Source organism: Cupressus sempervirens, chromosome 5 (genome assembly GCF_028749045.1).
Source record: "Cupressus sempervirens isolate cs-2001-9-10 chromosome 5, ASM2874904v1, whole genome shotgun sequence".
NCBI lineage: Eukaryota > Viridiplantae > Streptophyta > Pinopsida > Cupressales > Cupressaceae > Cupressus > Cupressus sempervirens.
The window spans coordinates 564,357,385-564,371,006 of NC_143122.1; the positions used below are offsets into that span (position 1 = coordinate 564,357,385).

Consider the following 13,622-nt stretch of genomic DNA (forward strand, 5'->3'; position numbering starts at 1 on the left):
TTGAGGAGAGCACAATATTTACACTTCACCTTATCTACACGAGGTTCATTACGCTGAAGAAGACTATAAGGACCAACATGGAGGCAATCTTGAGAATTCTGACTTTTATATCACTAGTTGTGTATCTTCACAATACCATGTGGTTAACAATGAATCAAATGATTCTTCTTTTGAAGCTACGTGTGGTGGCAATCATTTTTTTGATAGAGATGTTGATTAGAGTGATGATACTTATGGTGATGCAAGAAATTTAGAATTGACCTTAATGCATACTAATGGGTGCCACAAATTATCTAGAGATTTAGCACTGTGTTCTTATGACATGGCAGCAATTCACGTATTGGTTGGTGATTTTTTTCTCATCCATATTTCAGTCATTGGTGGTTGTCCAACTTGGTCACACATTGTGTTAGAGTTTTAGGTGACTCTACAACACCCCCAGGATCAAATGAAAGATGAAGATAACTTCCACAAGAGATTTGGCAAGACAATTGTATGAAGATGCAAGAATGCTATTATTGATAATGGACTTGATTGACATCTAATGGATTGATTTGAAATGTTCATAATAGGCCTCCTTATATAGGAGAGGCGATAAGAGACAATGATAAGGAGAAGATAAGCTATCACCCACACAAGGTGGAATCACATGTCCATCAAAGGTGGATCATCCTCCATTTATGCAATGAAGTATGTGCGATGATGAAGATGATAATGTGATAAGTACACTAAAGGTGGAATGAGATAACAACTATGACCACCTAGAGTGGAATTCTCCTACACCATGTGTTTAATTGAGGTGCAAACTCCTAAGTGTCTCAATTACAAACTATTATGCAATGCATTATCCAAAGAAGCTTAAGTGTAATTAGTGAATATTTAATTACACCAACACCCCCCCTTAAGTGCAACTTAGGGTAATGCACTTAAACTCACGATGCAAGATGGGTCCCTGCTACTAGGCCATTTTAGGTACCCATATACAATATGCAATGCAATACAAGAAATGTAATCTCTCATAAAGTGGGAAAAACCCTCCTCCAAAAAGAGAGATGAAAACAAGATGCATGGATGGATGGAGTACTCAAGACCCTCCAAAAATTGCATACATCATGTATATACAAAGAATGATCCCCCCATAGGAAGGAAATAAGGAGACATGATATCCCCCCTATAATGAAGAAGCTCCAATGTAGATGAAGAGTACCTGCAAGCAAAATATAATCCAATGTCTACAAGAAACATGTCTCTCCTTAGGAAGAGATAAATACATCAAAAGATGAAGAAACCACTCCATGTAAAAAGTGAGGAAGGAGGAAGAAGTTCTCCATGTATGCATCTTTAAAGAGTGAATAGGTGTCTCCAAGCTCAAAGATTCTGTCACACCATCAAGCTGACCTATGAGATGTGAAAAATCAAGAGAACATGAAGAGTTGGGAAATCCAATCTCCAAAGAAGGTGAAGAAGTATTTTGAAGAGAAACTCCTTCAAATGTATTAACCAAATCTGCATTATGAGACTCATCTGAAAGAGCATCCAGGAATTCATCCCACACGGCAAAATCTGAAGCATAAAGATCATCTTGCTGAATAGTAGAACTCATGTCTAAAGAAGCAGGAGGTGGAGGAGTAGGAAGTTCAACACTCGTCTCAAGAACAAAATGATTCAAGTGTCTAATGTTCTCCTCACATGAATTATTCACCCTTGATAAAGGGTTAGGCACATCATGAATATCATCATCATTATCAACAAAATGTGCAAAAGAATACAAGTGTGATGTATGATCAACAACTCCCATAACTATGACATCTCTAGTCTCCATGTCCCTAATATAGACATAATCAGGAGTGATCTCAACAATTTTACCTTGTGCCCCATGAGTAATTTGGTAAATGGAAAGGATATTAGTAGTCAAGGATGGTACAAAAAGAGCATCATAAAATGTACCCTCTCCTATAGGAATAGAACCTTTCCCATAGACTTTCATGTATGTATTATTACCCATCAATATAGGTGGAGAAGTACAAGGCTCAATAGAAGAAAACATATCTATAGAAGATGCCATATGATGTGATGCACCTGAATCAAGAAGCCATTTACCTTGCTCAGGATGTGTGGAAGCAATGAGTGCTTGTCCTTTGCCTTTGGATGATGATGTTAATGTAGCAAATGCCTGATATTGAAAAGAAGGAGAACACACTGATGAGGGCAACTGGATATTGTTCTTTTGAAGAATGTGAGTGAGCTCATCAATCTTCTTATGGAAACATTTATGCTCATCATGTCCTAACTTTTTGCAATAGGCACATTTATCTCTCTTTCTTCTAGATTTTCCTCTCTTGAAAAGGACTTGGATTCAATATTATTTTGTGAAGGAGAGTCGTCACCTTTGTCATGTTGCTTAGGATCCTTGTTTTGTTTGTTTCCCTTTCCTTTGGGAGTCTTTGGAGAGGAGTCATTTGCAACCAATGCTTGATGCTTTGAAGGCTTCAATTGACCCATGTGTGCTAACTTTGCTTGTTCCCTTGTGAGCCGAGCTGCAAATTCATCAAGAGAAGGCATTTTGTATGCACTATCAAGAGCATCCATAGTAGCATAGAATGTGGAAATAAAGATTGAATATTCAGTACCTAGCTTAGAAAGAATAGATAATATCAATTGCTCATCATCTTTAGTAATGCCACAATTAGAAAGCTTCAATCTAATGGAATTGAACTTAGAGAAAAAGTCTTGAATATTGTCAAAATCACATGGACTTAGACCTATAAGCTCATTCTCCAATTGGAATTTTCTTATTCTATCAGGTTTACTAAAGATTCCTTCCAATGTTTTCCAAGCATCATGAGGATGTGTGCAGGATGCAATATTATATAGCAAATCATTGGAGATGGTAGATCTAAGAGAGCCAAGTGCTTTATCCCTTCTATCAAACCATTTCCTTCTTTTTGTAACACTTGTAGCTGGTTCTAGATCCTATCCAAGAATCATTCTAAGCAATCCAATACTCATCAACTGATTAGAAACTGCTTGTTTCCATTCATGACAGTTATATGGAGTGAGTAATGAAACTTTTGAAAAATACATAATGAATCAAAGAATGACTGAAATCAACTGATAACTCCTTCAAATTATTGATTCAATTAAGAAAATTGCAATCCAAGTATTTACCAAGTGCAAATATAACCAAAAAAGAACTATTTCTAAAAGTGATATGCCCACTCCAAATCACTGAAATTTGACTACAGATCTGGAAAGTAGAGGAAAAATCATGCACTTAAAAAAAAAATTGCACCTGAAAATGTTACCGAATGTGCCCAAATAGAGCCTTGAAAGTTGTAGAAAACGAGATTTGCGATTTTCAGAAAAATTCAGAGAAAGAGATCCAAAATCACCTGCACCATTGTGTGGATTGTGAAATTCTACCCCAAAACAAAAAAAATTGCTCGGAAAAAAGAGTCTGTGTGAGGGAGATATTGCTGTTTGAAAATCGCCTATGAAATTATTTTTTCTGAATCGTCGTTGCCGCACCTTCAAAAAATCAAATGGCTCTAGATTTGGCCTCAGATGTCCAATTTGGATGAAACAAAATTCGGTTTTGGGGTTTTTGGAGCTCCTCTATATGATGCCAACCTCTGATTTGTCCCAACAAGCTGCAATTTTCACCTGCAATAGAAGGCCACAAAATAGGACTCTCAAAATCTCCTCCAAATTGTGATGTCCAAATTGCTAATGCTGCACCAACAATGAGTTCAGCCAAGATTGCACTTCTTGAAAAGAGGTCTTCACACCACGAGAGCTCTGATTCCATGTTAGAGTTTAAGGTGACTCTACAACACCCTTAGGATCAAATGAACGACCAAGATAACTTCGACAAGAGATTGATAAGACAATTGCTTGAAGATGCAAGAATGCTATTATTGATAATGGACTTGATTGACATCCAATGGATTGATTTGAAATATACATAATAGACCTTCTTATATAGGAGAGGCGATAAGAGATAATGATAAGGAGAAGATAAGCAATCACCCACACAAGGTGGAATCATATGCGCACCAAAGGTGGATCATCCTCCATTTATGCAATGTAAGTATGTGCGATGATTTGGATGATAATGTGATAAGTACACTAAAGGTGGAATGAGATAACAACTATGACCACCTAGAGTGGAATTCTCCTACACCATGTGTTTAATTGAGGTGCAAACTCATAAGTGTCTCAATCACAAACTACTATGCAATGCATTATCCTAAGTAAGTGTAATTAGTGAATATTTAATTACACCAACACATTGCATTTAGAGATTTAGCTAGGACTACAGGTGGTATTCAGTTACATGGGTATGATTTGAGATTAGATATTGGACATGAGTTGGATTTCTTTACTATGCCTGGGAATAATGCCACCATCAACATCATTCTTCATGATAATACATCTTATGGCAGCAGCATTTGGAGATATGATGATTTCTTTTGCATATATATGGGAGGGGTGATTGACACCTACTTGTTTAGTTGGTTGATTTAGGAGGATGATGAATTGTTAAACATATTTTGCTATGCCCAAGATCAAATTAATAAGTTAATTGGGATCTAGTAGTTGATAGGGTAAATGCTTTGTGCCATGAGGATTATGTTGTGATACTACATTGTTTGAGATGTTATGCAGTTGTGATCAGAATCACACAACCCACAAATGCAACACAACAATGTATCATAGACTAACATGGGATCCAGGGATTATAATGATAGATGGGTTGCATTTTTATTTTTAGTACCACGACATGGCAGGTCTTGACTTTAGAGTTACTAATATGGGCCATAAAGATGCTAGCAAATGGATATGTGATCTTTAGTTTGTGGACTCATGATTGCTTGAGGGCAAGGAATCTCGAGGAGGGAGGACTTTAACGTGCCCTTTTTGGGACATAGAAAAATTAAGGATATTTTCATGTTATATTAAAATTGATTAATGAGAACATAATGTAACTTAATTGAAAGGGGTCAATTTAATATCATAAAGTGGGCACAAGGGACAAAGGAGGAATAAGACGAAAAGACAAGAGGAGGTAGATGAAGAGTCATTGTTTGACCATTGAAGGAGGAAGTCCCATTCATTTTCAGCATGCTTGAATATTGTTTTTGTCTTGAGTTTTTCCTCTTGGAGAAGTTTGTGAAGCGTTCAGCTTCATGTTCAAAACTTGAGGATGAAAACCTTCAGGCTCGACTTGCTGGATTGGATGCCAACCTAGTTTAGCATTAGAGGTGGATTCATATTAGAGTTCACATTTGGTATTACAGGTTCTTTTCTATGTGTTTCTGATCTGACTATTATTGCTGTTTGTAAGATTGGATTTCTATGCATGTTATTGTACTGCTTCTTTATAATGCAATAACGAATTTTGAGGTGTCTTATATGAGTATTTTATTGGTTATTTGTTGGTTTTAAATTGCATAAGTTCTTTGTTGTATTCTGAAATTTTTTGGGAGAAAATATTGGGTTAAAATATCTAGTAGGATATTACATTATGTCTTACTTCATAAGGAAGACAAATTTAAGAGATCAACTATCCACCACTGGGCACACTACTGATAGCAAGGAGTTAACCATGTTGGCTCTCAACAGACTGCCTACTTCTTGAGAAGCATTGACTCAAGGGATAAGAGATCTATCTAAACTTCCTAATTTTGATCATATGAAATATCGACACATTCAAGAAGATTCAAGGCTAATGACTTAAGGGATTGAATTAAACACTTGAAGACATTCAAGTTTTAAATCTCATACTCTCAAGAAAGGGAAGAAAAATAACTTCAAAAGGAAGAGAGGCAAGGACTTAAATAGAAAATGCTCTTCCAAGAAAAAGAGGGACTTGTTTGAAGTACAATGCTTTAGATGTGACAAGTATGGTCACCTTGCAATGAAGTGTCTAGACAAACCTAAACCTCAATCCTCCACTGCTGAAGTTTATAAGGCAAGCTCAGATAAGGACTCTGAAAGAATTGTATTTTATTCTGCCCTATCAAGTCTAGTATCTACCAATCCTAATACTTGGGTCATAGATAGTGGGCATCTTGTTACATAATAGGACTCAAAGAACACTTGGATACCTTGGTAGAAAGTGTGGATGGTTGTAGCTGTGATAGAGATCTTTATCTCTGATTTTATGAAATAGAAATATGATCATTATAGCTATTATGGTTATCTTCAATTAAAGACAACATTTGTGATAATATTAGATATAGAGACATGTGTCATGTGTCATGCATAATGACATGCATGTGGAAAAATGAAGAGTTGTATATTTGAAAATTTAAGAGACCTTCAATTGTGCAATGAAGAGTCTCTCTATTCCTTGTATATGTTGTATCAAACGAAAAGCATTGCACACTTGAACATTTCTTTATCAATAAAAGTGATATTTTTGTTGTGAGGCTAGGTTTTAACTTTTTCCCTTTAAGTGGAAGGGTTTTCCCAAGATAACTGTAATGCCCCCATTTCCAAGATTAATTTTAATAATAGAGTTAATATAAGGAATAAATAAATAAATAAATATAACATAATATAATTATAATTGCACTTGATAAAGTTAAATATATAATAATACCACATTTATAAGGTTAAATTTAATAAATAACATTAATAAAAATAATTAAAGTATTATATAGCATATTAAATATATTATTTTTATCAAATTGGTATAGTATAATATTATATCAATAAAATAATATAATGTATCTGTCTGCTATATCTGTGGTTTGATGTAATACTTTCTTCCTGTGCGGTCGTACAGTGGAATCTTTCCTCTTGAGTTCATACTGTATGTTCTTTCCTTCAGCTTCAGTCATACCCGTGTTTCCTTTTTCGGCTTCTTTGTTTTGCTTCGAATATTCATTTTCTCCTTCGGCTTATCCAAGTTCCTTCAGACATTCATTTCCTTCTTCGGCTTCTCTGTGTTCCTTCAGACATTCATTTCCTTCTTTCTTACCTTCGTCGACTCTTAACATGTTACAGCTCGGAAAGAGTTCGTAGTCCTCTATCTGCCAGTGGTAAAGACCGTTCACTGAATCCAGATCGTCGTCTGTCAATCCTCCTTCCAACCGTAGGACTCCTTCCTGATCTGGTTCCATATTCTACCTCCTTTCCTCTTCTTCGGAATCTGACGATAGAGCTTCTTCCCCGACCATTTGAGTGTGTAGATCGATGACGTACTTCCGCCCTTTGCTTTCAAGTGATAAAGTATTTTTCTTCCAATCGTGCTTCGCCTTGGCTTGTATCAGCCACCCCCAGCCTAGAATGGCATCATATCCTCTTCGCTTCAATGGGATCACGACGAAATCCAACAAGAATGGCTATGTTCCAATCATCACTGGTTGTGCTATCAGGACTCCCAATGGCTTGATTCCATGTTGATCGACCGTTAGCAGCTGGAATGTAGGCGGCCATAATGTTGGCTGTCTCAACCTTTTCCAGGTGTCTTTAAGCAACACATCGACACCGGACCCTCCGTCCACAATTGTTTCCGTCAATACAGTCCCGAGAATTCCCATTTCGACGACTGTCGGATGGCATCTAGATGAGAGGGCTAACAGCATTAGATCTTCTGCACTTGTGCCACTTTCCTTCTCCTTTTTGTCCGCTGTACTTGCTCCACTTTCCTGCTCGCTTCCATGTTCTCCTAGTAGTTTAGCAGTGGGAACGATGTTTGTGAGTGCCGATCGGAGCTGAGGCATAGTGAGCAACAGATCATTTATCCTGACGGATATCTCAACTTGCAATATTTGTCGTACAATGTTCTGTTCTGCGCAGTTCCGTACAAAAGTACTAGGCGTGTCCTTCAGGTGTGCCGTTTCTACCTGCGTTGCTCTCTGGATCTCTACCCGTGCTTCCTCCAGTCTCTTCTTTTCCTCTGTCGGATCAGGGTATAGCTTCGCCTGCTTCCGAGTGATTGCCAGAACTTCTTTCTCGTCCGTCCCGACGATAATCAAGTTTACTCCAGACTTCGGGCATTTAGCATCGTCATGATCGCTAGGTCCACACCATCGGCATAGCAACTTTGGTGTGTTTGCCGTTGTACACTCTCGGGCAAAGTGACCCCACAGATTGCATGCGCAACATTGAACTATCGGCCGACCATTGGCATCATACTGAATTCGACTCTTTCCGCCATTATTGTTGTTGCCGCTATTGTTGTTGTTTTGTCCTCTGCTATTATTCCTATACCCACCCGAAGTGGCACCATCAATATTTGAATTTCCGTTCCCTCCTGATGTGGAAGCTGCCTGTGTAAGAAGCACCTGCGGAGATACTCTGGTTTTCATGTTAAAGGGGCATTCTTTTGTCGAATGGCCCATGATCTGACAAATGTCGCAGAATTGGTTCTTTGGACAGGATCCTTTAGTATGACCGTTGGTTTTACACTCTGTGCACCACAGCTTACTGCTCTTTGTCTCCTTCTGCATATTTTTAAACTCCTTCATCATGCGGATCATGTCCTTCTATAGGGCACAAACCTTCTTGTTGTTGCCCTCGTCATCGCTGCTATCTTCTCCTGAAGATGCGTCCTCATCTAAATCGGACGAGTTGTTCTTCTTCTTCTTCTTTGTCTTCTGGTCACTTTCGAGGTTCATTGCTCGATTGTACGCTTCAATGTATGTTGATGGTGGCACGATCTTCATCTTCTTTCGCAGCTTCGGGCGAAGGCCTTCAATGAACCATCTCTTTTATAGCCCATCAACTGGCTTATTCTCCATTTTATTGATCAGGTCCTTTAACTTCCTGGCGAAAACTCGGACTGTTTCATTCTTCCCTTGCTTAGTATTGAATATCTCTGCTACAATCTCATTATTGTCTTGCAGTATTTGAAATTTCGTAATAAATTCCTTCTTAATATTATCCCAACTATTTAACTTTTGTGGATCTGTCTCAGTAAACCAATCAATCTCAACACTCCGTAGAGTAGTGGAAAATTGTCGGATCCATTCGTTTGTATTTGTTATGCCATTAGCCCTCCAGATCGTTTCACATGTTTTATAATGTTGAATTGGATTGGCGGCTCCTTCACCATCAAATTTAGGAAACTTTTCTTTTAGACCTGCCATTATCACTGTATGTTGAGGGTTTTGTTGTGTACTTGCGCTGTTTTGAACACCCATGCTGTTCTGAGCTCTCGCGCTATTTTGAACACCCGCGCTGTTCTGCATATCCGCGCTGTTTTGAACACCCACGCTGTTTTCTACACCCGCGCTGTTTTCAACACCCGCGTTGTTTGCAACACACGCGCTATTTTCGACTTCCGCATTGTTTTCAACACCCACGCTGTTTTCGACTTCCACGCTGTTTGGTGAAGAAGAGGTTTTGTCAACCGAAGTTGTTTGTTTCGGAAGTATATCTCGGACGAAGAGGTCACTCTACGCTCGTGCTCCTTCGGCACTTCGAGCCGTGCGAGTCGATCTCCTTCTATCAGGATTCTCTTCCCGTGGCGTATGCAGGTTCAAAAACTCCTCCCTCGCTTCTTCCACCAAATCGAGCCGCTGTCGAGTCTCTTCCAACAATTTTTTAGTGCTTTTGTGTCCGTCAGTAACTTGCTGAAATCTCCATCTGCGTTCAGCCTGTTGTGCCAAAATTAAATTTTCCTCTGTTGCACGTAATTCATCCTTTTCCTTCAACTTATTCTTATTCTTGTTCAACTGATTCGAGATTTAATCTTCATTTTCCTATCATTGTACCAGGTCCATCGGACAATGGCGCTAAATGTTTACCGTACTGGGTAAAGAAATCAATGCATACAGACAATAGATATGGATAGCAGGACTTCTTATTATTATTTGCATATGCCAAAGACATTACATTATGCTTCCATGATAAGATGAATACAATGCTTCCCGAAGGGGTTATAAATACTTTCTGAAGAACTTTCCCAAAGGAGTCCGTCGGGCACATACATGTCCCTACATAACAAAAACCTTTTCGAAGGGACCTTTCGGCTACATAACAAGAACCTTTTCGAAGGGACCCGTCGGCTGATACACAATTTCCTTTCCGAAGGGACTCGTTGGCTGATACACAATTTCTACCGACGACAAGGATATCTATAGATAGTACATTATCACTACTTGGCGTAATCCTCCTGGTGGATTATGTTTGAAGATGGCCTTTTATGCTGAGCGTTTTCTTGAGATTTAGAATGGTATTATTGTTCGCCCTGCCTATCTTTATCGACGCTGGAGTCATGCCTTGTGATTCTCTTTGGGCTCCTTCAGAGTTAGCTCTCACCATCTTCGGGTCTAGATCAATCACAATATTGATAGAGAGGACCGGATCTGTCGACTGTGTACTTTGGTAGAGGTTGAGACTAAGACTCACTTTATATTTTGCTGTCCTGTCTACTATGAGATTAGAGGGAGATTTTACTGCCTATTCAGAGATTGCTTTTCTTTTTCAGCGTTCTTCAGCTATATTGACCAGCGGTGCCTTGCTCTTTACCTACGAGAGGCCACTTAGCTTCGTGAGCATACCATGCAATCACTCACACCTCAGGGCCATATCTCAAACCAGCTCATCATTGCCTTTTTCTCCCTCTGTAGCCACTACGGGGCGCGAAAAGGCCATCCAGTATCACTCACTCCAGATTGGTCAGACATTGCACCAGTCTTTCCAGGCAGTGACATTCCTCCAACGGATCTCGACGATGATCTAAGACTCTGGATCGTCCACGGTTATACCCTTCTGCAACTGATTTCTTTGTACCAAGGAAGGATCCTTAGTCCTTACCTTGGTTTCTCTAGTTTCGTATCTTGTTTTGTTTCTTCTCAGTCATCGTTTGGTGCTCTTGTTTTGGTCCATTCTTTTGTTTGTATGCTCAATCCCATAAACCCTTGTGGTTTTTTGTTGGACATTAATATTATTATCTTAACTTATCTTATCTATCTTAAGCATGCTTTTCTCAACAAATGGGCTTGTATTTATAACCTCCAAATGCCCTTTTTGTTGCCAAAATGTAACTTCACTCAAGAAGCTTCACCACACAACATTAATTAGAAGCTTCCATTAGATTCTTTCACTTGACTTGGCTTAACTAATTAATAAATGACTCTTTCAAATGATTACTCAACACTCAACTTAAAATGAAATTATAAAGTTAAATTATAACTTTATAATAAGCCATTTAATAATTTAATAATAATTTGGCCACAAAAAATATAATAACTCCCAAAATACTCATTTTAAAAATATGCCGTTTGAAATAGGAGTCATACCTAATATTTCTCCATGTGACCAAATGCACTTTCCAAAAATAGAAAGGGTCCATCTCAATTAACAACTCACTTACCACAAATAGTGAGTACAAAAAACTAAGCTCAAACGAAGTCCAATCTGAGCCAAACGAAGACCAACCTGTAGCTTATGGAATTGTGGAGAAGACAAGATCCTCCCAAGCCAAGCCACTGCGTCAGAAGACCCTCTATCCACAATAATTAGCCTACAAGGATCACAATAATAGGTTAATCCATGAAACTCTGATGCTGCCGAAAATGGGGACATTACGAAGACAAAGGATACCCTATTCTCTTTGTGGATTGTAAAGTTCTAGCATGGCCTAAGAACTCAAACATAAAGAAAGCTCCCACCATAGGAGTTTGACATGGATAGTTATACAAGCTTTGTACATCTCCTTCTCAAGTTCTAATTAATGAATCTTCAAATACATGTGAGTTTTGGCATAGAAGATTAGGGCATCTCTATTTTCATGCTCTACCTTAAATAGAGAAAATGGTTACAGAAATACCTAAACTTAATCAAGAACATGAAGGGACTTGAAAGGGGTGTGCCTTGGGAAAGAACATAAAAAACAATTTTCATGATAGTAGATCTAAAAATGTATTAGGACTTATTCATTCAAAATTCATGTGGACCTCTGTGAGTAACCTTTTTAGGAGGATTTTCGTACTATATTATTTTCGTAGATGACTATTCTAGGAAAACATGGATATATTTCTTGAAAGAAAAGAGTGTAATGAACTTCGTATGAAGTTTAAGGAATTCAAGGCTCTAGCTGAGAATATGCTGGGTAAAAGAATCAAAATCCTAAGATCAGATAATGGGAAGGAATACATATCTGATAACTTCAATTTTTTTTGCAATAATTGTTGGGATTAATATAGTACCATCAATGCTTGATACAAATTCCAAATTTAACCCGATCCATGGGAGACGGTTAAGCCATGTCACGAATCTCCAGGGAGGTGCTGATCACGGAGTCAACAACAAAGTCTTCCTACAACTGTAGTTTTCCTTGGGTTAATGCTAACATTTGCTTCTTTCTCTATCTCACACACATCATCACTGCTGAGTTCTATTTGTCATGAAATGTGTGATAAGCTGCTCTAGTACTATGGTTTTGTGGGACTAAGAATGAATATTTAGGTAGAAAAAAGGAAATGGAGTCCCTGAGTTTTATGAAAAAATAAAATAAAATATAAACGAAGCGTTATATAGAAAAGGATAGAGCCTATCGTGCGATGGTTGATAGTGACCTTAAAGTGCACTTGCCGCCTTCAAATCATCTTCCCCTTTCCTTCTCTCCTTTCTATACTTCTTTTGTCTTGAAGCTTCCCAAAAACTCAAACCAAGGAGTAGGTAAAAATGGAACTATGCTTAAGTTTTATGTTTGGAGCTTTATAGGTTTGCAGAAGGGGTTAGCTACAAACCCTCCCAATTTCCTTTTTATTTGTTTTCTAATTATAATAAACTCAATTCTAAATAATAGGTTTTTTTTTCTCTCTTTTTTAGACGGCTAAGGTATTCCTGAAATGGCTGAGAAACATTTCAGCTGTCCCTGGCCATAGTGTAGATGTTCCACAAGTTTTTTCAATGCCTTATGGATGTCATGGTGCTATGGGAAAAAAATGGGGATGCAGGGGACATCCCTTGCCATCCTGCCATTATGGATACACTGGGAGTGGGGACACAAACTTTAGATTTGGGGATGCGTCCCTGTGTTAACTTGTCTTTCCATGGAAGGAGCTTGCACAAATGATATTAATGTAAAAGGTTAGTTAATGGCTAGTTTATTTCTCAAGATTGAAAATGAGTGAACACGCTTTTCTTAAAGTATGGACCCATGCAAGTTTCAAGATAAAATTAGTATGCTTTGCAAGTTGATAACCAACAAGAATTTCTGAAGCAAGCATGATTATATGATTTTCAATGTATTATTCTATAGCACTTACATTCCTGAATTTTCTTTTTTCTCCACCTTTTAATGTGCAGAGCAGTTTAACTTACATCTGCCTATTATAAATTTCAGAGTCACTGCAATTTGTGCCCCATTTTCATGCTTGCATATCAATAGTTGCCATTAATAACATTTAACTGGATGATACAGGGATGCTGATGGATCTTGTTTCTCCTCTCTACCCTGCAAGTTTTGTAATAATTCTGTGTCTAGGAAGCATTGCAAGATCTTTCAGTAAGACATTTTAAATCTCTGTATAAACTATGCATTATCTTCCATTCTTCTTACATGATTTTTTCCCTTACATTGTCAAAACAAGAAAGGTTATGAATTGTAATCCATACCAATACCTCAAACTAAAATTTGAGGTCTTTTATTAAAACTG

At 38.0% G+C, this 13,622-nt stretch overlaps 1 protein-coding gene across 3 annotated transcripts in view; it reads left to right on the top strand.

Annotated features, from left to right (window-relative positions):
• Positions 1-13,622, top strand: part of RUS3 (root UVB sensitive protein (Protein of unknown function, DUF647)) — a 271,831-nt gene that overhangs the window by 153,535 nt on the left and 104,674 nt on the right. For 2 of the 3 annotated variants that reach the window (XM_089831895.1, XM_089831897.1), the window contains exon 8: positions 13,388-13,471. The exons of the other annotated variant lie outside the window; for it this stretch is intronic. In XM_089831895.1, the coding sequence (XP_089688021.1) occupies positions 13,388-13,471 (84 nt within the window). The remainder of the gene's footprint in view (positions 1-13,387; positions 13,472-13,622) is intronic. 3 annotated transcript variants of the gene reach the window in all.